This window comes from Haliaeetus leucocephalus, unplaced genomic scaffold (assembly GCF_000737465.1).
Source record: "Haliaeetus leucocephalus isolate CR32 unplaced genomic scaffold, Haliaeetus_leucocephalus-4.0 Scaffold773, whole genome shotgun sequence".
NCBI lineage: Eukaryota > Metazoa > Chordata > Aves > Accipitriformes > Accipitridae > Haliaeetus > Haliaeetus leucocephalus.
Window position 1 is genome coordinate 384,365 of NW_010973209.1, and position 25,700 is coordinate 410,064.

Sequence of the window (25,700 nt, forward strand, 5' to 3'; positions counted from 1 at the left end):
CGTAGCGGAAGAGGCGGGATTATCGCTTTTCCACCGGCGGCGGCGGCGGCGGGGGAGGGAGAAGAGGCGCTTGCGCGAGAGTTCACCTCTGTTCTCGCGATGCTTCGCGACGCTATAAAAGGCGGCGGGCGCATGCGCTTGGCAGTTGTCGCCTGTGGGCGGCGGGGGCGGGTGGTGCGGTGGTTGTCTGTCAGGTCGCGGTGTGAGAGGCCGGGTGGGGGCGGGCTTGTGGGTGCGACTGTGCCCCGTTTCCCCTCAGGGGCCTTCCTTCCGCGAGTTCCTTCCACAAGCTGCTTGGGTTCGTGTCTGTGCGGCAGCGTCTCTAGCCTTGTGAGGTAGTAGAGCAGTGCTTGGCCCTAGCTGGCTGCCGTAATGCTTTCAAGCATCTGTGTGAAGGAGTTTGGGTGTATTTTGAGCTTTTCGGGAAGAGCAGCTGTTCTCTGGCTTTCAGGGTGGCTGTGTATCGCTTTGTATTGGTGCCGTAATTGAAGCGTGTTGATGGTAGGTGTATTTAGCGACAAAAGCAGGCTTATTTTCTCATGTGAACGCCTTTCTGGGGGCTAGCTTTGCCCCTGCCTTGCACTCACCTTAGCCTCAACCCATCTCCTCATACTCTCTGCAGGCAATGGACTAAGCAGCACGCTTCCCTGTGATGACCAGCCCAGTGACACCGTACCCAAAACGCAGTTGTGCTGCTGGGAGACTTCCATGTGGTGCTGCTGCTGGTGGGTCAAGACATGTGGTGAATCAAACTGTGATTTCTTAATTACTCTGCTCCCTTTAATAATGATTATATTACCACTAAGGTAGGGGTGGAGGTCAATCCAATCTGGGGCACGTCCTCGGGTGGGGAGTTGGTTTTTGGGGTGGCGGCAGCATCAAAGTCAACAGTCTTGGGCTAGGAGAGGGGAAGGGATTAATGCGAGGCAGTTGAGCAAAATGGGTCAAAACCGGACAAGTGGTGCCTGACCCATGGCTGCGGGTCCCTGTGGGGGTCAGTGCTGCTCGGCCTTGCGCTTTTTCCTTTGTGATTCAGCCACTGAGGGGCCAGCTGGTTGTTCCCGCTTGGTGCCTGGAGGAGAGGAAGGCAGCTGGAGTGGTGGCAGGGTGCAAGGGGAGCTTGATGCCTCCTGGGGGATTTGTTACCTTTCTGGGCGCGGGCTGCCTTCATGCGCCCCAGATTCCTCTTGCTCGCCGCCCCATGCTCCACGATGGGCTGGGGGTAGTGGGTGCCCACCAAGCAGCTTGCCTGTTCCTGCACAGCCTGTGGTGCCTTCCACGGTTCGTAGATGTACTTGGCGGGGAAATCCTTGAGGACAGGGAGGTATTTTCTACGGCAAGGGGTCAAAGCCACCAGGGAGGCCACCTCCCGTTTCACATGGCTTTGGGTTTCGCGCCTACCGAATGTATGCCCCGTCCCTGTCTGTCTTCTTGCCGAAGGCGATGGGTGAGTAGATGTGGAAGTATCGGTGGAAGAAGGCGCTGCCTGACAGCCACAGCCAGTTGCCGGCATTGAGGGACCAGTCGGCGTCCAGCAGGAGCTCCTCAAAGACCTGTGGGACACCACGATGGCGTGGGGACAGGGTCCCCAAGAGCCCAGTGGGCACTGGTGGGTGTTGGGGGAGATCTTCTGACCTTCAGCCCTTCTTCCCAGGAGATCCAAAGGTCCCCGCGGGTGAGGAAGCAGGCAACGGCATGCCGAGCAAGGTGGTGGATCCAGCCCTCGGTGCGTAGCTGGGTCATGATGGCGTCGATGAAGGGGTAGCCTGTCTGGCCCTGGTGTGGGGTGCTGGGGTCAGGGGTGTGTTTTTTGGGGGTCAAAGGACTCAGGACCTATCACTGAGGGAAGTACCTCTCTCCAGGCACGGAGGTGCTGGGGGTTGTTGTCCCAGTTGACCTGCAGGCAGATGGGGTTGCCGACCATCCTGTCAAAATTGGGGATGCCAGCACCGGCGGTGTAGAAAAATTCCCTCCAGAGGAGCTGCCCGTGCAAGGAGACAGGGGGCTGGGAGTGCTCCCGCTGCTGGCAAAGGCAGGATCAGCCCCTCTGGCTGGGCTGGCTGCTGTCTTCTCCAGCCCCCCACCCCTTCTGCAGGGTCCCTCTGGCTCAACCTCTGCCCAGTACCCCAAAAATGCTGCCTTACCCCCTGGTAGACCTCGTCCAGCCACCACCAGAAGGTGCGGACCGATAGGCAGCCGAATTTGAGGTAGGGGCTGAGGACTGTGGTGCTGGGGCTCAGCGAGGTGGGCTCTGTCTCGGGCTTCTTGAAGCCGCACAGCCAGGCCTGAATGGGGGGGACACACAAGGGTCATGTTCTGGGATGGGGGAGGTGAAGCAGCCCTGAAATTATGGTGATGGGTGCTGAGCACTGACCGTCCTGTCCATGAGTGAGTTGAGCCGGGCAAGCGCTGCTGTCTCCCCGCCGGGGTAGAGGTGAGGACCCACCTCGGTGGGGTCCTGGCCCAGCTCCTCCAAGGTGGGGACCCCGTACTCAGTGTCATGGCTGACCTGGCATGGGGTGTGGCAGCCTGCGGTGCCATGTATGGTGGGGCTGTGACAGCCATCACTCCACTCCAGGGTGAACAGTGAGGGAGACGCTGACCCACCTTTGTGCTCTACCACCCCAGGTCCACCCCATGCTCACCCTGGAGGTGTTCCAATGTGAGTGTTGGGGCTGGCTTCTCTGGGGGTCCGAGGGATGCCAGGAGGCTCTGCAGGCCCTTGTAGGTCAGGGGGGCTTTGCCATCGTTCAAGGCAAGGACTCTGAGGTGGGAGAGGGAGGGACACACTCGGCACTGGGTCTGGATCCCCTGTACCCCGAGGGACAGCGCCAGGCACCCACCTCTTGGTGTCGTAGAGGGTGTGGGACACCTCCTGGATCACCTCCACGCCATGCCGTTCCGCCAGCTCGGCCACAGTGGCATCACGCCGGCGGGCGGAGGGTTCGGTGTCCACCTCGAAGGTCAACCGTGTTGTCCCCCAGGCATGGAAGAGACGGGGGAACACCTCCTCTGGGCAGCCCTGCACCACGAACAGCCTGCCAGGGAACTGGGTGGGCATGAATCCCCTCGAGACCCCACCAAATCCCTCGGGGATGGCACCGGGACTCACCTGGAGCCCATTTCCCGCAGGCTCCCATCCAAGTCCCGCAGGGCATCGAGGAGGAACCGCCAGGCGTTGGTGCCTGCCCGGCTGCTGGATGGGTCAAGGATGAAGAGGGGATGAAGGTGGTGGCAATCAGTGGCCGCTGCCAGCAGCGCCGGGTTGTCGTGCAGCCGGAGACCTTTCCGAAACCAGTGGATAGAGCTGTGCTGCATGGCTGGGGGGGTCCAGGGGGGATGCAACCTGGGAAAGGAGAGATGGGGGTGGATTTTGGGGAGAAAAAAATGCCTCGTTTGGTAAATGTAACTCATAAAATAAGTGGGAGCGGCAGAGATGGACCCATCTGGTGTCAGGTTATAAAACCAGGGAGGGAAATGGGTCTGGGCTTGCTGGCGTGCACTGGCGAGGGCTGGGTGCAGTGACGCCCGCCTGGCAATGGTATCTGGCTGGTGGCGGATGTGGGAGGGAGGCCCCCGGGGAGGGCAGGCTTCCCGGCCCCACGAGATCACGGCAGACTTCCCCTGCTGGCACTTCCGCATGCCCAGGCAGAGCCCGGACCTGCCAGCAAGTAGGGGGGTCTTGGTGGGGCCAGGGGAGCAGGCAGTGGAGGGACGGGGCAGGTCCTCCACTCTGTCCCTGGGAAAGCTGGTGGGTGCCCTCGTCCTCCCCTCCACACTGGGGCTGCTCTGTTGGGAACTGGTCCCGGATGGGGAAGCTGTAAGGATGGATGAGTCTCACCATTTGCTGTGGTTCCCATTAGGTTCCAGAGTGAACATGCTGCATCCTACCTCTCCTTTCCCACCTAGGCAATCCCGGAAGATCTTCCTCCCCACTGAACCCAGGGGCTGATGCATCCCCCTTCCCTGCTCCGGTGCCCTACTCCTGCATCCCAGGTAGGCATCCCCCAATTTTCCCCCCTACCATTCACCATCCATGCTTGTCATTCAAGCCGTGCTTGATCTTTTAGCTATTACTAACCGGTGGCTTGCTTGGGGGGAGTGGTTTCCGTGGGTATGCCGGATCCTTGCCAGCATTTGCTGTGGTCCTGCTTTGTTTTCAGGGTGGGGGAAAGGCTTCAGTGTGACTTGAGATGTTTTATTTCCCAAGGGGTGATGTAAGCAGTGGAAAATGGCAGCGATGTTTGCTCCTGGGGCTTGTCCCTGCCCCATCGCTTCTCCTGGGCACCCCAGACCGTGCCGGGAGCATGATGCTGAGGTGTAGGCCTGGTGTGAGCTGGCAAGGGGTGGGCAGGCATCACTGAGGACATATGGATCTGGACATCACCCCAGCTGTCTGGTTTGTCAGCAGCTGGTTGATCCCCACTGATCCTTGCTTCTCCCTTCTGCAGGATCCTTTCCCTGCTGCTGGGAATGAGGGTCTCTCCTGCCTGTCAGCTCTCAGCCTCACTTGTTGCAGGTGTGTATCTCTGTTGAAGAGAGCTGGTAATGAGCAGTAGAAGTGCAGGCAGGCAGGAGGGCTGCTGGAGCCACTGCTTCCAGTGCTGCTTGAGGTCAAAATGCTCCTTCCTGGTAAATTTTGGGGTAGTGGATGTGGAAAACCCTGCTGGGGGTGATTTTTGGGGCGGCAGGTGAGTACCCCAGAACTGCGTGTCCCTGGCATAAACCCTGCTGAGCTCCTGGGGCTGAGACCTGCCGCAGGGCAGTTGCTGCTCTCCTAATTTCTTTTTTTTTTCCCCCCCTTTTTTTCTGCTGGCAGGAGAGGTTTCATGCCGGTGATCGGCGGCTGAGCAGCGTGCTGCCCACTATGGCCAGTGAGTCTGGGCTGAGTTCGTGCCAGGGGTGATAAACCCTCTGGCTCTATCCCCTCCCCACTGAAACACAAGGGTGCCCGTGGGCCACTCGCCATGATGCAATAGCATCTGGATTTTGGCAATAGCTGAGGTTTTAGAGGCTGGGCTGGTTTTTGGGGTGTCAGGGTGAGATCCTGCCTGGCAGTTTCCATCTGGAGGTGTCCTGCTGAGCTGGCGATGCCATGCAAGCCCCTTGGGAAGCCCGGGGGGAGTGCTGAGCCCCCTCAAACCTCACCACAGTCTCTCTGACTCTACAGGCTGGTTTAGGCGGCTTCTACACAAGCCCAAGCCCAGGTCAGTGGAGAGCAGTCTCAACGCCAGCCGCTCTGCTTCATCTTTGCCTTCGTCCTCCTCATCCTCTGCTGAGAGCTCCGGCTCTTCTCCCGGCACGAGCCTGGCCAGGTCTGTCCGCTCGTCACCCGTGTCGGACATCAATGCCTTGGGCAGTGCCCGGTGGGCCAAGAGCTATGATGTCTGCATCTGCCACAGTGAGGTGGACCTGGAGCTGGTGGAGGAGCTGGTGTCCTACCTGGAGGGTCAACCCGAAAGCTTCCGTTGTTTCCTCCAGCTGCGGGACGCGGCACCGGGAAGCGCGGTGGTGACGGAGCTGTGTGACGCTGTGCAAAACAGCCACTGCTGGGTCATGCTCATCACCCCTGGCTTCCTCCAGGACCCTTGGTGCAAGTACCAGATGCACCAGGCGTTGGCCGAAGCTCCGATGGCCAACGGGCGCACCATCCCGGTGTTGAAGGATGTGGATCGGAAGGATTATCCCAAGGAGCTGCGAAACCTCTACTACATCTACATGGCACTGAAGGAGAACAGCTTCAGGCAGATCAGAGACACCATCATGCGCTGTGAGTACTCTGTGGGATGGTGGTGAAACATTGCTCCGGTGGGGTAGAGACCATGGGAAGGGACCAGATTCTGTAAATTTATTTAAATAGTTCATTTTTTTTAGATGAATGGGTTGCTAATGGGGCTCATCCGCTGCCTCCACAGACCTCCAGGAGCTGTGCCGGAGCTCCGCAAGCAGGTCAGAGTAGTACTGGAAGCAGGCAGAGGCATCCCCGCAGGCGTTTTGGAGCTGCCACTGCTGTATCTGGATGCGGCCACATCCTGATGGACCTTGGGCAGGAGGGTGAAGCCGAGCTGCTCGGACCGGACTTGGGAGCCGAAGATGGGGAGGTCCCCACACATGTGGAGGAGGGGACAGCGGTGTGGAGCCTCCTGCGTCCTGGTGATGCTACGGTGGCCAAAACCCCCTCGGTGGGGATGGGGACATCCTCTGGCAGGTCCCTGCTGCTCGTCATGCAAACACTAAGCTCTGTTGTTTGGGGGGGTGGTCCAGGGGGTCTTCAGAGCTTCTTGTGCCGGTGTCCCCTCGGGGTGAGAACTGGTCCTGGGGGGGCTCTGGACCCCCAGTAAGCTGACATGGCGCCTGCCCCACAGTGCTGAGCTGCAGGTGGGAAGAGGAGGGGCAGGTGCCAGCGGTGTCTTTGCACGGGTTTGTTGGGACTATGAAAATGCAGAAGGTTTAAATTTTGGGTTGTGTTTTTCTTTTCTTTTTTTTTGTTTTTTTTAAATATTCCCCTGGCTTGTGGGTTTGTGTCGGGAAGGAGCTGTGGGGAGTAAGAGACCCCAAACTGGGGGGGTGTTGATCCCTGACCCCTGTGTGGGCTCCTGTGAGGTGGGGGAGAGGCAGCTTTTAGGTGGGGCTGGGGTCGATCCCCTGACCCTCCTTGTGCCCCAAGGGGACCGGGGTTTGGGGGGGGGGGGGCGTGTATCCCTGCTGCACCGCCAAGCCGCCAGGGGGCGCGATGGCCGCCCGGCGTCCGCGCCTCTCTTGGCGGCGGCGCCGCCGCCGCGCAGGCGCAGTGAGGGGAAGGGGCGCGATGGCGGAGGGCCCGCGGCCGAAGAGGAAGCGGGAGGAGGAGGCCGGGGCCGCGCCCCACGGCGGGACCGTCACCGCCCCCTTCCCCCTGGCGGAGCTGCGTCTGCGGCGTGTGCTGCGGGAGTCGGCGAGGGACAAGGCTGTGTTCCTGCACGGGGAGGTACCGGACCGGGACCGGGGCCGGGGTGGGGGGAGGGGGGGGCAGGCCCGGGCAGGCCAGCCGCCATTTTCCCTGCTGAGGCGCTAGCCGCGCCCCTGCGGCGGCAACCTCCTGTCAGGCCACGCCCCCGCCAACAAGCCACGCCCCCACCGAGGCCGCATGGCGCGGCCGGGTTCAACGTGGCCGGGGGCTCCCTTGGTCTCGTTCCCCCCCCCGGTCCCCTCCTCTCCGCAGGGCTACGGCCCGGCCTCATCCCTTCTTTATTCAACAAAGTGTAGCCCCGGATCCGCTTTTCCAGCCCGGTGCTGCTCAAATCCGGTAAAGTGTGGGGGGGCAGCAGGCTGTGATACCGAAAAGCCGGTTGAAGAAACTCCCTAAGACTCGTTTGGGATTTTTAGAAAGCAGGTATTCTTTATTGCAGCGCTGGATGCACGGGGGACAGTTCCACCTAGCGTGCCTACCACAGCTTTAGCACTAATAAGTTATATAGAATAACTAATTGCATATTAATCAGATTAGTATACATATACAAAAATGATTGCAACTGATTATCATAATACTGCCTACGTCCGATCATGTGCAATAAAGGAACCATTTGAGTCGAAGGGCTGCTTTTGCAACCACCGACCCATTGGAAGTTCTTGCTGGCTGTCCCTGAAGTCTTTATTTTTGTCCTTGTTCTTTGATCTTGAAGCTTAACACAGTTTCAATCATATGTGTTCAGTCTCAACATTGTTTTCATCTAGTGTACAGGAACATCTAGTCATAAGAGCAAAGAACTGCAAAACTTATGAGTAACTACCTCTACTAGTTAATTGCTTGGCTACACTTTTGTCTGTTGTTTCAATCATAGTGTTAGTATAAGATTTCTAATAATTATTTACCAACTCTCACTTTTACAGTCACCTAGCAGCAAACCAGTTTCCACAGCTGGTACAAAATATTAAAACCATCAAAATATTTAGACATACCATACAGAATGTATGGAAATATGCTATCAGCTGGAAGCCTTTATGGCCAGAGGGGCTGAGCGTGGCATGGGAGCAGCGCAGCCGCCTTGGCTTCTGTCCCCTGGAGATGTGCGTCCGAGCAGGCAGTGAGGACAGGGAGGTTTTCAGGCCGCTGCTTTGCTCTCGGGGCAGTGGGGTGATGGTCAGTGGGTCACTGAAGCGGGCGCAGACCTGCCCGCTCTGCCCTGTGAGCGTGGCTGGGTTGGGAGCCCCGGGTGGATCCCTTTGCTCTCTCCCCAGGCGGTGTTCAGTGAGGCTTCGCCTGGGTCCTGTACAGACGGGAGCGATTTAGGGATGTGCTCCACACCCGGTGCTTCCCAAAACCAGTATGTCCAGGCCACATCTGGATCTGGGTTGTGGTTCCTTGGACCAGGGCAGTGGTGCTCCCTGCCCCAGAACAGACTAGGTTTGCTCCCTGACCATGATGCAAACCCCTGTGCCTGCCTCTGCCCTCTTCCTGACCCTACGACTGCCCGGTCAGTGGCCCCATGTCAACTTGCGAGTATCTGAGATGAAATCGGTGATGTGGGTCAGCGGGAATGCAGGTGCTGGGAGCATCCAGGGACGAGCAGATGGGCTGAGACATTGTCCACATCCTGTGCTCCTCCAAAAAACCCACTCGTGTTCCCTGATGGGGAGCAGCTTCCTGCCGTGCTTCAGGGCAAATGTGCCTTTTATTTTTGGATGGGTGCTGCCCTGTGGGTGGCTGGACTAGGAGGGAGTTTATGCACAAGGATTGAGGGGCTGCAAGGTGTCTGCTGTGGTCCCTGGGTGGAGGCGTTCAGGTCCTGGCCTCAAAATCTCCAGCCAGCCCTGGGTCTGTGTTTGCTGACAGCTTTATCTGTTCTTATTCCAGCTGACCAGCCCCTCCGGAGAGGGAACAGATGCCGTAGTCATCCTGGAAAAGACTCCTTTCCAGGAGGAGAAGGTATCAGACCTGCTGAAGAAGCACACGAAGCTGGACCTGCAGATGCGCAATGACATTTACAGCACGTACCATCTCTATCCTCCCGCGGAGCTGAGTGGTAAGCACTCTCAGCCTCACATGGGGGTGTCCCGGGAGGGTGGCTTGCTCCATGGCTCAGCTGCGGACCAGTGGTCATAGCTGGGATGCCAGTCAGTGTGCTTCTGCCAGCTCTGGAGGGGAGGTTGCAGCAAGACAGGCAAGCGCTGGTGCCGGATCTGACCATGCCAACCCGGTCGTGGTTTGGCTGACAGCAGCAGACCTGGCTGAGGTGGGGAGAACGGTGGATTGTTGCCACTCTGAAGGCAGCGTCTTACTCCTGAGGCTTTGCATGCTGCCTCATTTCACCCCCTTTTCCCTGCACTGTCGGACACCTAGCTCAGCTGATAAGTGGCTGGCCATTAAATGGCCATCGCTTGATTACTTGCAATCATCTGCCTGTGCCTTGATTTAAAGGTGAAGAAGGGCTTGTGGGTCTGAAAGCTTTCCTTGTGGCTTTTTTCAGTGATGACAGTTCAGATATTGTCTCTCCCTGTAAGGTCTACCTTGAAAACAATCTCTGCAGAGCACATCAGCTTCTTCTCATTCCAGGGTATCATCTCTTTATTTTTGTTGCCTGATGTCACCTGGTAAGGACAAACAGCTAGCATGTTTGCAGGGGGGATTTAAATTCTGGTAATGTCAAGTGCCTGGGGCAGATGGGCACCCAGCCTCTGCCTTTCAAGCCTCTCCCCGCTGATTTCATGCATCCATGTGTTACAAAACCCTATTAATAACTGAGTATGATGAGGTTAGATGAGCAGGTTGGAGAGCTTCCGTGGAAGGCTGTCATCCTGCAAGACAGATTCTTGTCATGGTGGAAAGGTGTCCTGTGATTGTGGCACTCTGCAGCTGCTGCTGGAAAGCAGGGCTGCTCTTTTGGCAGGCCAGGCACTTTGATTTAATGCTGGTATGTGTTTAAATTCTGGAAGTGTGGTGATTAATTATGTGTTGACGCTTCCAGAAACACAACGATAGCCAAACAGGCTTAACAGAGTCAAAATTAATTGGAGTGATAGCCTTAAGTAAGAAGTTGTTGCAGTCCCGAATTAAATTTTCAGAATGTTTGATGTGCCTTCCCGAAAATGCTCCTATTTTAGTGCTGTTTCCATGGTGTAGGAAGAAGCACTGTCTGGCTTTGGGAGCTTGCGATTTGTGCAAAGCTCCTCTTGTCCTGTTGAGGACTTGAAATCAGAGGTTTCAGCGTTGCAATGCCACATTTCAATGGTGGGAAAACACCGCGACACCATGGTTGTTGTGGATGCCTTGCGTGGGAAGATGTTAAGGCTATGCTTCGGCAACCGGGAAGACTCCTGCTTGGGTGCCTGCTGCATTCCAACTCCTGCAGTGACTGGCAGCGATTCCCACGAGGTGGCATTGCAAGACTAAAATCCCCTGGGCCTCTCTCCAGCTGCAGCCCTGCCAGTGGTGCTGGCATTTGACTTCCTTGTACAGCTTTGCTGCAGCGATGTGTAACTCCAGCATTATTCTGATAGCAAAATTTTTTATTTTATTTAAGATTTATGCCAGGTGCGAAACCCCACACTAGGGTGAAAAGGCTGTTAAAGGGTTGCCAGTCTCTGTCAGTGCTGTGCGAGGTCCTGTTTTTTCTGAGAGACTGGCACAAAACCAGGTGAATCTGGGTCTTCTCATGTCCTGTTTCTGGAGCTTCATTAAACTAAATCCTCGCTCAGGTTGTTTCTGTTTGGTGTGTCCTCTGTGCTGTGACTCTGCCCCACGTAGCCATGCTGTTTGTTCATGTATGGCTGGACCAAACCTGCTGCTTCTGGATGAGTGTTTGTGCAGTTTCTCTTGGGGGTTTGAATGGGAAAAAAGCCTCTTGCTTCCCTCTGCTGAAGTTTATCTTTTTAATTACTTTTAAAATTGCCTTGAGAAGGTAGGTTTTTGCAGAAACATTACCCAGTGGTGCATCTTTGCTTCCCACCCCTCTCCTTGGCATTGCTGTGCTTGCTCTGGATGTTGGGCAGCCCCAAGCAGCAGATCAGGAGGGGGCTGTGGACCCCAGTGCTGCTCTTCAGGCTCCCCGGCTCTGAGCAGTGAGCAAGGAGGCTTCTTTCTTTGAAGCAATTTGTCGCCGAATAGCTGTTTTTTGTGGGTGTGTTGTGTGAGCTGCTGGCAGGCAGCTGGGCTGGCACTACAGGAAATGTCATGTATGTCAGGAGGGGAAGGAAATTGTCCTTTTGAGCTCAGTCATGGCCCAAGGAGGGAGTCAGTACAAGGAATGCAGCTCATAAACCTAACACAAAGGAGAAATTTCCTGTAAGGCTGCAGACAATGTCAGGGCTTGTGAGAAATGCCAGGACGTCAAGTGATCATGTGGAGACCCAGCCTCTTGGTTGCAGGGTTAGAGAGATACAGGGTTTTATCTCCTGGCACTTGCAGGTTTACACCTGGTTAACACGATGCAGTAAAAGTATTTTGCAGAAAAGGTTAGACTTTGGCATTAAGCAGTTCCTCCAAAAAGCCCTGGGTCACAGTGTTATGCAGAAGAGGAATTCACCCTGGGGATTTCACAGCATCCCAGGTGGCTAAGCCCCCCAGAACTCAGCTTCTCACTTTATGAAGGTAGGCTGAAGGTAGGATAAACCTCCAGACTGAGGAAATCAGGACTGCAAGTGACTCGCGTTGATGGCGTGAGGAGCTGCCTCTAGCTCCCTCTGCTTTTTTTGAAGTGTGTTTCTCAATGCCACCTTTGTGGTCTGAAGTCCCCGGGGGACTCTTCATTCAGGTGGAGTTTCTTGATAGCTGAAAGTGAGTATTTTCTTCACCCTCTCCCCGCCTCCTCGTTTATGTGAGTTGGATGCTGTTCCTGCTGCGGAGTCAAGCTAACACAGGCCCCATGCGATGAAAGCTTGTTTTGTCTTGGTGGTAAAAGAGCCTGCGAGGCTGGGCCAGTCACACTTTGTTTGCGTGGTGAAGGCAGAGAAAGGGAGGCCAAAAGAAGCACATTACCTGAGCAAATGACTCCCCTCTCTCCTGGGAAGAGGAATTTCACTCTGCTGCTGCTTAAAGATGAGATTTTTTAGGGCTGGGAGTGCACTGCTGTTGGGATGTATGAAGATGGTGCTGGTCAGAAAGAGGACCTCATCTGTGTCTTGCTTGGCTTGTCAGTTTTACTGGCCACTAGGAGAGATGTGTCAAGGCTAAAATGGGAAATAACATTTGCAAAACAGTTTAATAACAGTCAGAGTTTGCCTAAAGGGCAACCCAAACCATCCGAGTAAGGAGAAGGAAGTTTGTGAATGAGTTTGCTAGGAGGAGCAGTGTCAGAGAGCATGCCCTCTGAGAGTAACTGCTCTGCTACTGGCGAAGGCAGGCATGCGTAACTTATTTTAAGGCCAGTTGTTTGATGTTACCTAGATTTAAGAGGCAGCTTATGCCTAGAGGTGTGAGATACTGGTGGAGGAAACCCCAGTTCTGGGACTCTCCCTTGCAGGGAGAGGAAGGGCTGCTTTCATAGCAGGGGAAAGATTTTCCTGCTGCCAAAGGCTCAATTGCAAAAGCCAGATGGTTCAATCAACATGTTCCCCGATAACATCCAGCTCCTGGTGGTGCTCACACCCGTTTAGCAAGGAGAGCTTGCTGTTTCCAGCAAAAAGCAGCCTCCTCTTGCCTGGCTGCTGAGGGATGTTGTGTTTCACAGCACCAAAGCTGTGCTGGTGTAATTTAAGGGCTCTTATCAGTCCTTTAAGGAGTCTTTACTCACTGGGCATGCCTCATCCCTGTGCTGCATGTTGAAGCTTATTAAAAACGTCTGAAAACGAGCACATCGGGAGATGCTCCGGCTCTCTCTCTCCAACACAGGGTGGAGAAATTGTGGGAGAAATAGGAGAGCGTGGAAGGAAAGTATTCAGTCATGCAGGAAGTGATACATATCCTTGCCTTCCTGAGCCCAAAAAGCATCTGGTTTCAGGCAGTGAGGAGCTGGAGAAACTTGCACAAGCTGCTCTGGGAAGGCTGGTTCGTCTCCCAGCATTTCCACACTCCGCCTGCGTGTGGGGCTTGCCCAGCGAAGAAAACTCTTTGCATTTACACTTTAAAGAAAAAGCTGGAGCCTGAAGCAGTAGGAGTGCATGGGGTGGTTTGTGGGACAGTGGGAGGTATCGCCATGCTTTGCTCTGGTTTTTGGGAGTTGGAAAGCTGCAAATTTCCTCTTTGCTGTGGCTGTTGCAGCTAGAGCCCACCGAGTCCTCCCTGGGTGAGAACCAGGGGCCAGAGAGCCATGGCAGAAGTCTCCAGCAGCACGCTTGGCTTGCCCTGGCATGTGCTGGCCTTGGAGATTGTGAGCTCTTGCAAGCTTTATCCTTTTCTTTTGTGCTTTTATTTTGTTCAGTAATGAGAGCCCGAGATGTCTGAGGCAAAGCCGTGATTGTATCTGGTTGGGGGTGGGTTAAAATTTGGTGTTCCCCTGTGACTGCTGTGCAGTTGTGATCATAAAACTAAATAAACTATGTTAATACAGCAGGAGAAGGTGGGGTTGTGCGTCGTTATATTTAGTTAGGGCTGCGTCGAAGGAGATACCTGAAAATGGGAAGACAGCGCAGAGCTGTATGCAGCAGGACAGAGGCTTGCAGAGGAAAAGAAAACTTGAAAGAGCTCCAAATGTGACTTTGTCTTCTGTTTCCTGGGCTTGGCATCTTCCTGCACCTGACAGTTGAGTTGACTAGGCAGATTACAAGCCAAAGCTCGGCTTCCTACTAGCAAAGGGAGGAAAAAGCATTCCTGCCCAAAAGTAGAGACGGGTTGTTCCTGACCTGCGTGCCTCTTTCGGCTCCCCGGCATGTTTAAATCTATTTAAAACAAAACTACAGTGGTCCATTTTAATGTTGCTGAGTGGGATGAGTGGCAACGCCATTTGCATCAGTTTGAAATTTGATGTGCCAAGCTGGAGGGGGATTTTGGCAGAGCCTGGGGACAGCGCAGTGCGAAAGGGGACGAGGCATCGCTAGTGAGCCTGTAGCGTACTTTCCTACGGGCACGAGCGCTCTCTTCCTCCTTCCCATCTGCGACAGGTAGCTGTCTTGCACTGCAGGGAGCATGGGGTAATGTGTTTTATCCTCTCCTCTTGGTGACAGCTGCTTTCAGCCCTTTTCTCTATAAGTTCCCCAAACTGAGGTGCTGTTTCATTTTTTGTGACTTGGGTTGTTTCTTTGCTCTTGTTTTTAGCAGGAGAGGGGAGAAATCATTCTGTTTCTGGTCGATCCAAGCTTCCTTTTCTCCTGGGCAGGGAGGCAACGGTGCAATGTATCCCCTCAAACACCCTTCGTAGGGTGAACTGCCTGATCGGTTGTTCTCTGCCATCGCAGTACCTCTGCCTCCTGCTTATCCGGGATCCTTCAATTAAACCTCCTTTTTTATAACCTCCAGTTAATTGATGGTCAGTCCTGACTTCCAGAGTAAACCACAGGCATTTCTTGGCATTCCTGGGCTGGTGTTCAGGAACATGCTGGCTGATGTGACTCAGACGCAAGCGGAGACAATCCCTGACCCTTCAGCGAGTTTAAAAACCCACCATCACGTGTCCAGCGGTTCTTTAGCCCCAATTCCAGGCCAGGGTAGGTTTCGGCTGCCTCATGGCGTACGTGATGCTTTAATGCTCATGGAACCTGCCAGGAGCAGGGCGGCTTTTAAAATGGAGCATGAACGCGGCCAGTCGCCAGCAATGGAAAGACTTTGTGGCGAGCCTGGTCTTGCGTGGATGTTTCCTGCGGCCGAGCCCAGCCTTAGCTGTGACTTTGCATCCCCTGCACGGGCTCCTGAAGATAGTCAGGCTCTGAACATTTATCAAACAGCTTCTCTGGTTGTATTGATTTATGCTAATTAGCATTGCTGGGGCGTTTCAGGGTTGATGAGATCTCTAGAAGGGAAATAATCATTAGTGAACCACAGTCTCCCCCCTCCTCTTCCAAACATCTGCTGCTCAACCGCAGCTGCACATTAAGGATTTCTCTGATCTTACGCTAGGCTTTAAAGTATCTTAAGTGCTCTCTCCACCATCAGCAGCCACTCCCCAAACTGGAGAGGTGCTGGGGAAGCCATGAAGGGTCCTGCAACCCCATCCCAGCCAGTGCACGGATTGTGGTGATCACCACCCCCGGCATGGAGGGGTTTCTGCTGCGGTCCCTGCTCTTGTTTTGGGGTATAAAGTTAAAATGTGGAAGTGTCAGCCTGAGGCTGGAATAGTATTTCCTTATCTTTTGCTTTTTTGTTTTCTCCCCAGTGCTTTCCTGTTCTTTTTAAGTGAGGAGCGGAGGAGCTACAGCCTTGTCTTTTTTTTTTTTTTTGCTATTACATCATCCCACTAGGAGTGCTAATTCAGTCCTGGAAAACAACCTTGTTTGAACATGTGTATGGTGGGAATCAGACCAGACTGCCCTTGTGGTTTGCATTTTCATATTTCATGTTACCAGCATTTTCCTGTGGATTTCATTAAGCTGGGTTTGGCATGAAATGAAAAGGCAGAGTCTCCCAGCTTGTGCAGCGCTGATCTTAAAAAAAACAAAACAAAAAAACCCAGAAAAACAAAAAAAACCCCCCAAAAACACCCCCCCCAGAAACCCCAAAACCACACAAAAAAATCCCAAACACCCCCCCCCCCCGAAAACCCCCAGAAAAAAAACAACCAACCAAAATCCAACAACAAAAAAGAAAGAAACCAGAAAAAATAACCAACCCTGCACCCTAAATCCTGGCTTTAGGAACAAATAGTTATTTATATTCAGTGTCTGGCTAGCATATATACATATATAAAGTGTGAAGCATGACTGTTTGGTACCCTGGTGAGTGTACAGCCCATGGCTTTTGTGACCATGGCAGACCTTGGGCACAAGCTGCAGTGTTTGCAGTGCCCCAGCCGCTTGCTTTGGTGTCATCTGCTCAGGGTTTGTCCAGGCTCACAGGTTTTTTTCTCCTTCCTGTGTTAAGTTTTATAGCAGCTCTCTGTCAGCTGGGAAGGTGGAGGCACCGCTGGTGCCCTCAGAGTTGTGGCAGGCTCCGTATCGCGCATCTAATCTCAGCCGAAAACAGTTATTTTCCAACTGTTTTACTGCTGTGGGTAAGATTTACTGTTGCCAAGGTCAAAGCTGCCAGGTTGGCGAAATGCACGTTTGCATCCTGTTTAATGCCACAGAAATTACGCAGCAAAGTTTTAACCTCAAGGTAAACAGAAATTATTTTCCTTTTGCTAGAGCAAGCAGCTAAATGCTCTTTCTTTGTTGGCTGGTGCAGGGGAATCGCCCAGCCCTCTTCCTTCAGCTTGTCCTGTGCTGTGTTAACCCATCAGCCAGCATTGTTTGCTCTGGATTCATCCCTGTGCCCTTGACCTCTTTGTCTCCTGTACTTGGGGGTCGAGGCCCAGCATCCTGATGGCTCAGAGGAGCTGGGAAGGAGCTGCTGCTCATGCTGGCCCTGCTGCTTGTGGCTCATGCGACGTCTGGTTTCATGGCTGGAGAAAGTTGTTGGGTGCTCGCTCGATAACGTCCCATGAGCTTCAGATTTAAGTATGAGTAAGATATGTGTCTGCCCCCAGGGTTGTGTTTCTCTCCTGGTTGTTGACTGCACATGAACTCTTCCCTGGGAGCCCCAGCTCTGCACCGATGTTGCTGATATGCCTGAAAGTGAGTGTGGGGAAAAAAACCCCTTCAGACAGGAAACTCCTCCATCTGAACTGGAAGGACAGGCCCTGGCTGTGTTATCGGGTTATCCTTCTTCGAGAAAAGCAGCAGCAACCTGGGAGGTTAAAGCACTTGTTTGCTTTCCATGTCCATTCTCCCCTACCCTGCTATTTTAGTGGTATCTTTTCAATATGTGTTAGTGTGGCAATTATTGGAAGGGAAAACAGATTTATCAGGGACTGAAGGAAGTAATGTGGGTTTCATCTGTGATAACTCAGTAAATGTGTTTATTTCTAGAGATAAAAACGACAGTAGTGTACCCCGCCACGGAGAAACACCTTCAGAAATACCTTCGTCAAGAAGTGCACCTCATCCGTGAAACCTGGGAGGATTACAAGAACATAACGCTGCCCTTCATCCAGTCCCAGAGCTTCAGCATCCAGGTATGGGCACCACTGCTTACCCTCTGCAGAGACAGATGTCTTTGGTCTCCTTCATCAACATGCTGGGCTGTCAAATGTCTCCTCCGAAGCCCAGGTTGGAGGCAGAAGAGTCAGGAGCACTTTGCCTCTGTCTCCCTGTTGGTTGTTCCATCAGCATGTTGTCAGCTCCGTGGTACTGCACCCTCTCATCTGGCTGGGCAGCCCATTTCTCAAACACGACCGGCTGCAGATTATTTTTGCTGGTCCTGGGTTGTGATACTGCCTGCTTTGCTGAACGCATCCCCTTATCTATTGTGCTTTCTTGAGGCTGTTTGACCTTTGGGGTAAGCTCAGTGATACTAAACAGGGCTCTCTTTCCCCTAAACTTCCCCGGCGTCCCCGTCTTTCTGTCCTCTGGGGCATCCTTCTCTATCTTTGCAGAAAAACACTTGCCTTGGAGATGTACCCAAAGTTGCCTTTCCCAAGGTTTATGGAGACTGGCTGTGCTGGGGTGTTCTTCCTCCTTTCTGAGGGTGGGTCCCTGGGCGTTGGTGCTGTTCACTAGGCTTTTTAGGAGTCTCTTGGGTGTTGTGGAAATGGGAAGGCTCAGATTGCTCTTGGATTCCTGCATTGCAACTCACTCCTCGGGCTTTGCCTACAGCTCCTCTGCCATTAGGCCCTTTGGTCTGTGTTCCGCATAGTGAAGCTGTACTTTTAGCATCCTTCTTGCCCCAGGCAGCAGTGGACTTTTTTGCTGTTTTACATGCCTTTTGACCATTCTTCTCCCTATCTTTCTCCTTTAGAGACCAAAGGAATGCAAGTCTGTAGGGACCAGTTTATGCCAGCCTGTGCAGAATGGGGGAATAAAGCAAATCCTGGGTCTGCTGAGGCTTTCTGTTAAAAATAAACTACAAAAACCAACCAACCGCAGGCCTTGGGTATCCCCCACACCTCTTTCCTGCCGCTGTAAACAGCAGCAGAACAGTTAACAGGGTTCACTGTTGCAATGTCCGTTTTCTAATTGCTTGCAGATGAAGGTGAATCCTGCTTTCTGCGACTTGTACCAGAAGGCACCTTGCAAGCTGCAGTGCGTGCTCCATTACTCCTTGCCTGCCTGCTTTTCTTTGCTCCATTGTTCAGCTTTCTCGCCGGCAGCCGGGCTGCAACACCAGTAACATACAGGGGGCATTTATTAGCTGGAGAAAAAGACAAGAGTGTGTTTCCACCAGACAGCAACCTGCATGAATGTTTTCTCCGTGCTTTTGCTCCAGAGGCTGTTAAGTTTCCTGGTGTAGCAGCTGCCACCAGAAGTTGCTTGAGCTCTCGCTCTCTGCCTCTTCCACAAAATGCTTGCAAGCTGATTTCTGTACATGGAAACATGTTCCTGGTGACCATCAGGAGCATCTGCTGATAAATCATGGTCAGCACAGTCAGTCCTTGACCTCTGTGATTTGATAATGCCGTTTCTTGTCTTTAACTGATTTTGATGAGCGGAAGGGGAAATGGGAAGTGTAACAGAAATATTGGGGGACTACAGAGGCATTTCTGTTTTCTGCTGGAGGATGCAAAGCGTGGATGCTTTCAGTATAATAGTTTTATTGTGGTGCCAGTCTCTGGACATGTTTTGTCCTCGCTGGGCTTGTGCTGGAAACAGCAAGAGCAGTCAGCTGATGACCTGCCTATGATATGAGGCAGTGTTGGGTTTAAAATTCAGCTCATCTGATCGGTGAACTTCCTTAGGGCACTGATAGCTTGGCACTTGTGAAGAAAGCAGGCATTAAAAAAAAAAACAAAACCCCAAAAGGGCAAACTTTCGTTTCCTGCTGAGCTTCCTGCTCTGCTTTTCTTCTAGGGTCACAGAGCACAGCGATCTTGTGCTGTGCTTTCCAAAACTGCTTTAGAATCTAATCTTCTCTAAGACGTTGTTGCTAGGAAGAAATGTAAGCAAAAACTAGATCAAGGGAGGAGAGGTTGGTTTCTCCCTAAGGGATATATTCAGGTCCGTTCACAATGATCCTAAGTTTTGATTAGATTAATTAAACTTGTCAGAGTTCCCCCATAGGGCTGTCTTTTTATCTTGAGTGTCTGGTGTGCACAGCATCCACTGGCCCAGCTCGCTCAGTGTGTCTGTGAGACTAGCTGCATCTTCACTACCCACCTGGTGCGATCAAAATGTTTCATATCTTAACTTGATGGGGAAAATGATGTTTCAGGACGTTTTCAGCTCCCAAGCCCTACCCGTTTTCTGCTGCCTTGTCTTATCTTCTAGGGACCTGGCTGGGGACTCCCTTGGCAGTCCGGTACTTAAGCTAGAGTGTGGAGTACATTTTTGAGGTGTAAAGAAGGATGCTCGAGGTCAGGTTGGGAGCCAGGAAAAGCAAAGATGCTTTCTGTTGGTTTTACTCTGTCACTTATCCCTAGTATCTTCCATTTTGTAGCCAAAACTCTTCTCTGGATGGTGCTTTGCTTTGAAGGAGCAATGCGGGGGGATAACCAGAGCAGACATTACAGGCAGTCTGGAGGATGAAGCTTTAAGTATGGAACAAGAAGGAGAGTGGCGAGCTGTTTTCTAATCAGCCAGGAAACCAAGAGATGTGCATTACCCAAGAAAACATGGGCCTTTCGTATTCGCCTGCAAGCACTGGCTGCCAGCAGCTGGAGCTGCATCCAACCTCAGGCTTGCAAGCAATCTGCTCCTTCCTTTTTGAAAGGGGAAAAAAAAAATCAGCCAAGTTCCCTTCCTAGACCTAGTTGTAAAGGTTTTGGTGCAGCCTGGGAGTTAAAAAAGGTGCAAACAGCCCCGTGATGCTGCAAGGGGCATCTGCTGAGCCCCACAAGAGCTGGCTTCTACCGCTGCCTGCCTCGCTGGGGTCTGGTTTGCGCAGAGTTGCTTGTGCTGGTGGCTGATCTGTCTGAATGCCTGTACCTGTCCATTGCCAGCTGGTGGGAGCATGGAGGAGGGATGCTGTTGCCCCTCTGGGTATTTAGCGCTTGCAGCAGCTCCATCTCTGGCTGCGTAAAGCAGCCAGGTCTGGTTGGAGTATTGCTAGACCCCATTGGGGAGAATTATCTCCAAATCCTCTTAGGGGTAAATGCAACTATTTCTACACTAGGCTAAACCATCTCTGTTCAATACCTCATCTCCAGCTGTGGCCAGTTCTTAATGCTTGAGAGGAAAACAAAAATCCCTGAATAATTTAGCTAGCTGGTGGTGCAGTGCCATGCAGTGGGGTGGGGGGCGTATCTTTTCACTGAAGTGCTCGTAATAGCCTGGAGTTTGTTGTTGGAGTGTTTTATGGAAAATTAACTACAAATGTTACCAGCTATGAAATTATTTGGTCATCTTAAAATCAAGTCATTGGGGTTTTTTTTGTATTCTAGTTGGAGGGGAATGTGCACTAGTCCATGAGTTTGGGCTGAATGTGCCTGAGGTGTGGAGTTTTTTTATCTGCTGGTTTATAAATCACATATTTCTCTTTCAGTGGGTGTATAATATCCTGGAGAAGAAAGCTGAGGCTGATCGAATCATCCATGAAAACCCAGATCCTTGCAATGGCTTTGTTCTAGTTCCAGATTTTAAGTGGAATCAAAACCAGGTTTGTTTGCTCCTCTTACCTTTGAAGGGATGCTGCCTATCTGAAGGTAATCCAGAGGAAATGTCCACATTCGTGCTACTAATAGCACGCTAATGAAAGTTTTAGTAGGGGAATGTGTCCTTCCTGTTCACACTGTCATTAAGTGATGATATTGCCAGGCCTTTTATCACGTGCTAATTGTGGACGCTGCAGAACACAGGCTGTTCTCACTGCTGCAGGGTGATTTATTTATTAGCTTCGCTTTCTCTTTCCTGTATTAGCCCAAATGTTGTCGTGATGTATTTGAACCTAAATCCAGTTGTGTATTTGTTCCTGCTGAACTTGTTTGGGTTTTTTTTGCAAGCCTCAACTTCAGGCACAAACTGGGCAGATGTGTTGTCCTTTCATTGCTGCCATTAACTCTCCTCCATGCAATATTAAACAGATGGTTGTTAGCTTATGAGCAGCTGCTTAACCCTGCGTGGGAGTGGCCACTCATTGAAACGCAGAGGTTTTTAAGCCCAGGCTGTAATCCTAAATTGAGTGGCTCATTATTTCCTTGGGCTCCGGCTCCCTTTTGTGCTGTACTTCTGGGGATGTGCCTGGGGAGGTGAAACTCCACACGTGCACCCTTTGAAGTTGGTGGAGTCAAAAAGTCCCCTTTGTGTTTCTGATCCTCAAAATGCTTCCACAGGTTGTGGTGGGGAAAGTTACAGTATAATTAAAACTTAGAAATGGGAACTAAAAAAAGGGGGAACACAAGCCTGCTTGTGGGCAACACAATTCTGTATTTCTGTGCTGGGAACACCTATTCCTGGTCTGGTGCTGAGTTGCCTGTGAGAATGACTTGGGGAGGACAGGTGAGTAACCTGCTGCAGGGTAGTCTCTGGTCACCGTGAATTCCTTGCACATCAGCTATTCCAGAAATCCCTTGTCAAGCTTTGATGGGGTAACCAAGCTTGAATTTCCACTTGTTCACCAGGAGGCATGACTTTCTTCCTGGAGAGACTTTGCAAAGCAGGTGATACACGGCAAGCTTGCAGTCATGCTTATGCTACCATGCCTTGTTCAGTGCCCTTTACTTTCAGGGTGGCAATATTTAGGGATCCTAAACAGTGCAGCACGCTGCCCCTTTCCTTGCTTCGAGCAAAGCCTCGGTGTAAATCCTCGCTCATCGCAACCAAGCTTTGCGACTCGCATCAGGATTGGAGGCAGGCTAAAAAATGTGCTTTAGCTTTCTCTAGAGACCTGTTGTATTCACATCTTGCAGCTAGCATGGGCAGGGAGTGCTTAAATGGTAGGATTTGTCTTTAGGGGAGGTTTCCCCGTGCTGCTGTTGCCTCTTGGTATGCTGAACAGGATCTTCTTGATTTCTTCCCAACGGCTGCAACAAGAGAGCCGTCATCCCCGGGGTTATCTGGGACCTTTGCCTTGCTTTGCCTGTCTCTTTCCCAGGCAGGCTAGCCAGCATCCCAGCAAGGACTGTCGACTTCTGCCTTTGAGCCAAGGAATTTCTTCTTGGCTGTGGGTGACGCTGAGCCAGACCTGATCCTAGCAGCCCCGGGGCTGCCCATAAGCACCAGTTCCTTCTGCCGCATCCCACCAAACAGGCAAGGCTACTAAATTAAATTAGGGAAGTGAGACAGAGCTCCCAGCAGGACTCTCTGAGCCTCCCCTTAGAAGTCCCTTCAATGGCATTGCCTTGCACTAGCTTAGCACCTTGCCTGCAAATGCTGCGAATTCACCTGTAATTTTTTCAGGCTGATGGATGGGAGAAAGATTTCTCATTTGCATTGTGAAGTCTGCATGCTTGCTGCCGACCTCAACTTTTTCTGGCTGCCACATCAGCTCCTGCTGCCCAGCCTTGATAGTGGTTTGAGTTGGTTTCTTGGTTTTGGTTGGTTTTGGGGGTTTGTTGGGGTTTTTTTTTGGTTTTTTTTTTTTAATTTTTTAAAAATATTGTGGAGGGGGGGGTTAGGGTGTTTTGTTTCTTTTTTTCCTCCACTTCTTTTGAGTTGGTTTCAAACCCGCAGGAGCCCTGAGGCGTTGCCTGAAATGATGCCCGGCATGACATCATTCACGGCCTTTTTAGCAACAGGCTTATTTGTTTCAAACAGCAACATGCAGATGTTGTTCTAAGGAGAAGAGATGTTTGCTTTTCCTCCCGCCAGCCAGCCCTGATCCAAAGAGAACAAGCTGATACGCTGTCTTTTTCCGGAGCTGTGCACAGGCTGCTTTGGGAATCAAACTGAACCACGAGCATCGCTGTGCTGGCTGGGTGCAAATAGCAGCTTCATGTTTCGAGAGCCCCGAGACAGGGTTCTGAGAGCATCTTTTGGCACAAGCATCTGTTTCCAAATAGCCAGATGGGTTTCTCACAGCCTTGAAAAGATCTGCTGGGTCTCAAATATCTAAACCCTTTGCTTTGCAGTGTTTATATTAGAAAGCCACTAACTGAGCTGAAGGAGATGGGGGTTTTTTTTGGGTTTTGGGTTTGGTTTTTTTTTTTTAAGTGTAATGATCCACGACTGTACATCTTGTTAAACATTGAATTCGGTAAGTGCTTCGGGACATGCCAAAGGTCTGGCTGAGAGCTGCTGAATGGCCGTATTTTACTGCACTGGGGTTGTCCAGTGACCGATTAGGTCTTGAAAATAGTTATTTATAGAACTGGCGCAACTGGAAAGTGGCTGGCTATTTGCACAGTGGAAATATAGGAAGCTTTTCACTCGGGGAAAAATCTACAGTTGCAGTTTTGGCCACTGTGATTCACTGTAAATCCTCATCTGAGCGTGGAGATAAACCTTTTGCTTGCTCTGCAGAAAAGGCCGTGCTTGGCGTGGCATCTGCGCGTGGGGGTTGCTGGCAGACCCTGCAGCCTCCTGGGCTCGGGCCTCAGTTTCCCCCACGCAGCAGGGTGGGTGCCCGCACCTTTTCTGCCAGCCTCAGTCTGGACCGGGACAACGTTTTGGAGGTGCTCAGGGAGACGTTGTGAACATGTAAGGGCAACAGCAAGTGCTGTGTTTATGGTAGAAAAGAGTTGATCAATTGATCTGCCTTTAAGGCTGACAAGATATTTGTGATCCCACTGTTTATCAGTTGGGGTGAAGCTGTCCTCTTCTGCATATTCCTGGACAAAACCCAATTTGTCCAGAAACGTTGCTTTGAGATGCAGTGGGTTTGTGGATGAGCGCATCTCATACTGGGAGATTCATACTGGATTCAACCCAGCTTGGGTGTGTGTTAAACATGACGGCAGGTAGCCCCTTATAACACAGCCTGGAAAGCTGTGGTTGGTGTGTCAGGTCCAAAGTGCTCGTGCCTCCATCTGCTCTTTCTGCAGTCACCTCTGTCACCGTCTACCATCTCTCTCTCTTCAGCTGGATGACCTCTACCTGATAGCCCTCATTCACCGCCGGGAGGTCAAGTCACTTCGGGACCTCACCTCTGAGCACATCCCGCTGCTGAGGAACATCTTGCAAGAAGGGAAGGTAAGCGCAAGACTGTCCGACGCTGCTGTCCTGTCCAGGGAGAGCACGTCTTGCCGGCCGCAAGGTCGCTGCCTGCATTCTCCAGCATCTGCGTGGGGACCAGTAGCCAAGAGATGACAATACATCACGAACCAGGGCTGCGCTGCCCTCTCTAGCATCTCTGCCCGGAGACCCTGGTCCCTGCTGCTCTGTCTGCACCTTCCCCTGGGGCGTTGGAAGGACATGCTGTGTTCAAGGTGTTTCAGAGGTGCTTGATATTTCTCCGTTAGTAGTGAGTGGCAGGAGTTCAGCCCCATCCTCCCCATATTGGTAACTTCCTTCCCAACTCCTTGACCGTTTTCACCAGCTGATGAGTTTTTTCCAGCCCTGTGATGGGGCATGCTTGGTAGATGAATGCGTGATAGCTTCTTTCCTTCACTGTGCTAGAAATTTGGAAAGTTAATTGCACTGGGGAAAGCGGAGATTAATTAAGAGATTAGTCAGGGGATTGCAGTGCACTGAGCAGCGGACCAAGCCAACATGCCGGAGTTTGCCTTTGCTGTTTATAGTTTTAATTACACTGGCTGGTAACAGGATCCCCGTAACTTGCCGAGCGAGCCGAAGCGATAAGGGTGGAAGGGAAAACGATATGAGGAGAGAGCACATCCCATCGTGGAGGGAGAAAAGTGGGGCAGCCGGAGGCATCACTCCATCCCTGCGGAGGCTGAAACGGAGGATAGGGAAGAGTTCTGTCCTTCCCAATGTCCCCCTCTCCCTTGCTGTGAGGATGGAGGAAGCAGAAATCACTTCTCCCTTTCTCTCTGCCTTTCGTGCCATCCGGGGATGCTCCTTTCTATCTATTGCAAGGTCTGTCTGTCCACGTGCTGCCTGCCCCCAGCTGCCCCGTGCCCTTGCGGCGTGTCGCTAGTCCTGACCTGTGTCTTAATTTCTTTTTTTCTCCTTAGGAGGCTGTAGTGAAGCACTTTGGCGTGCCTGGATCCCAGTTGCGCATCTACCTGCATTACCAACCCTCCTACTACCACCTGCACGTGCATTTCACTGCCCTGGGCTATGATGCCCCAGGCAGCTCCGTTGAGAGAGCCCATCTCCTGGCAGATGTGATTGACAACCTGGTGATGGACTCCCTGTATTATCAGAAACGGGCTTTGACCTTCGCCCTTCGGGCTGATGAACTTCTGTTTAAGAAATTCCAGGAGGCAGGAAGAGTGTGAACTGGCAGAGGTGCTTTTGTATTTTTTTATTTTTTATAAATGCCCATTTTTGGGTTTTTTTTAAAGGTTTTGGTGCTTTTATTTTTTTTAACTCCGATTTTGTACAAATTGGGGCTGGTGGCCCATTGCTATGGAAACCATGTCTTCTGCTCAAGTCAATTAAAACATTAAGATTGAGTAACCCATCTTAGTGTGCTGTTTTTTATCAGGGTCATAGCACCGGACTGGGCGCCTCTGGGATGCAGCAAGCAGAGGGGTTTGGGCAGGAGGATCTGTGTGGATCCATCTTCTCCACCCAAAAGATAACCCCTGCCACCAAATGTCAGCCCAAATGGGGGAGTAGGCAGCTGGAGTGTTCCAAGGAAACCTGCTGCCCTCAGAAAGCTT

The 25,700-nt window shown here is 52.2% G+C and overlaps 3 protein-coding genes across 9 annotated transcripts; 2 read left to right on the forward strand and 1 right to left on the reverse strand.

The window, feature by feature from the left end:
• The first annotated feature begins 220 nt into the window (after nucleotides 1–220).
• TIRAP (toll-interleukin 1 receptor (TIR) domain containing adaptor protein) lies at nucleotides 221–6,424 on the forward strand. 7 transcript variants are annotated; one of them, XM_010581364.1, is made up of 6 exons: nucleotides 653–725; nucleotides 3,910–3,996; nucleotides 4,452–4,513; nucleotides 4,810–4,874; nucleotides 5,171–5,770; nucleotides 5,916–6,424. In XM_010581364.1, the coding sequence occupies exons 2-6, from the start codon at nucleotides 3,952–3,954 to the stop codon at nucleotides 5,957–5,959; spliced, it is 816 nt and encodes a 271-aa protein (XP_010579666.1). In that variant the 5' UTR covers nucleotides 653–725; nucleotides 3,910–3,951; the 3' UTR covers nucleotides 5,960–6,424. The 7 variants fall into 7 exon arrangements, with proteins under 7 accessions (XP_010579667.1, XP_010579669.1, XP_010579666.1 ...); XM_010581363.1 differs by lacking the exon at nucleotides 653–725 and adding an exon at nucleotides 1,685–1,761; XM_010581362.1 differs by lacking the exon at nucleotides 653–725 and adding an exon at nucleotides 3,239–3,328.
• On the reverse strand, nucleotides 911–3,318 carry LOC104840440 (cryptochrome-2-like). The gene is made up of 9 exons (XM_010581370.1): nucleotides 3,113–3,318; nucleotides 2,844–3,038; nucleotides 2,646–2,764; nucleotides 2,375–2,529; nucleotides 2,145–2,285; nucleotides 1,853–2,020; nucleotides 1,636–1,776; nucleotides 1,402–1,553; nucleotides 911–1,331 (listed from the first exon to the last, which is right to left on the reverse strand). The coding sequence occupies exons 1-9, from the start codon at nucleotides 3,316–3,318 to the stop codon at nucleotides 917–919; spliced, it is 1,692 nt and encodes a 563-aa protein (XP_010579672.1). The 3' UTR covers nucleotides 911–916.
• A 383-nt stretch (nucleotides 6,425–6,807) lies between the features above and the next one.
• Nucleotides 6,808–25,454, forward strand: DCPS (decapping enzyme, scavenger). The gene is made up of 6 exons (XM_010581361.1): nucleotides 6,808–6,967; nucleotides 8,834–9,002; nucleotides 16,912–17,057; nucleotides 20,519–20,632; nucleotides 23,992–24,102; nucleotides 25,047–25,454. The coding sequence occupies exons 1-6, from the start codon at nucleotides 6,809–6,811 to the stop codon at nucleotides 25,311–25,313; spliced, it is 966 nt and encodes a 321-aa protein (XP_010579663.1). The 5' UTR covers nucleotide 6,808; the 3' UTR covers nucleotides 25,314–25,454.
• Nucleotides 25,455–25,700: the final 246 nt, after the last annotated feature.

Bases quoted from the DNA above. Each gene is read 5' to 3' on its own strand.
- LOC104840440 (XM_010581370.1), bottom strand. From the start codon at position 3,318: ATGCAGCACAGCTCTATCCACTGGTTTCGGAAAGGTCTCCGGCTGCAC. The intron at 1,777-1,852 runs GTACTTCCCTCA...ACCCCACACCAG, and splicing joins ACCTCCGTGCCTGGAGAGAG to GGCCAGACAGGCTACCCCTT. The intron at 1,554-1,635 runs GTCAGAAGATCT...GGTGTCCCACAG, and splicing joins CCTGGGAAGAAGGGCTGAAG to GTCTTTGAGGAGCTCCTGCT.
- TIRAP (XM_010581364.1), top strand. From the start codon at position 3,952: ATGCATCCCCCTTCCCTGCTCCGGTGCCCTACTCCTGCATCCCAG. The intron at 4,514-4,809 runs TTGCAGGTGTGT...CCCCCTTTTTTT, and splicing joins TCAGCTCTCAGCCTCACTTG to CTGCTGGCAGGAGAGGTTTC. The intron at 5,771-5,915 runs GTGAGTACTCTG...CTGCCTCCACAG, and splicing joins CAGAGACACCATCATGCGCT to ACCTCCAGGAGCTGTGCCGG.
- DCPS (XM_010581361.1), top strand. From the start codon at position 6,809: ATGGCGGAGGGCCCGCGGCCGAAGAGGAAGCGGGAGGAGGAGGCCGGG. The intron at 6,968-8,833 runs GTACCGGACCGG...TTCTTATTCCAG, and splicing joins CTGTGTTCCTGCACGGGGAG to CTGACCAGCCCCTCCGGAGA. The intron at 24,103-25,046 runs GTAAGCGCAAGA...TTTTCTCCTTAG, and splicing joins ACATCTTGCAAGAAGGGAAG to GAGGCTGTAGTGAAGCACTT.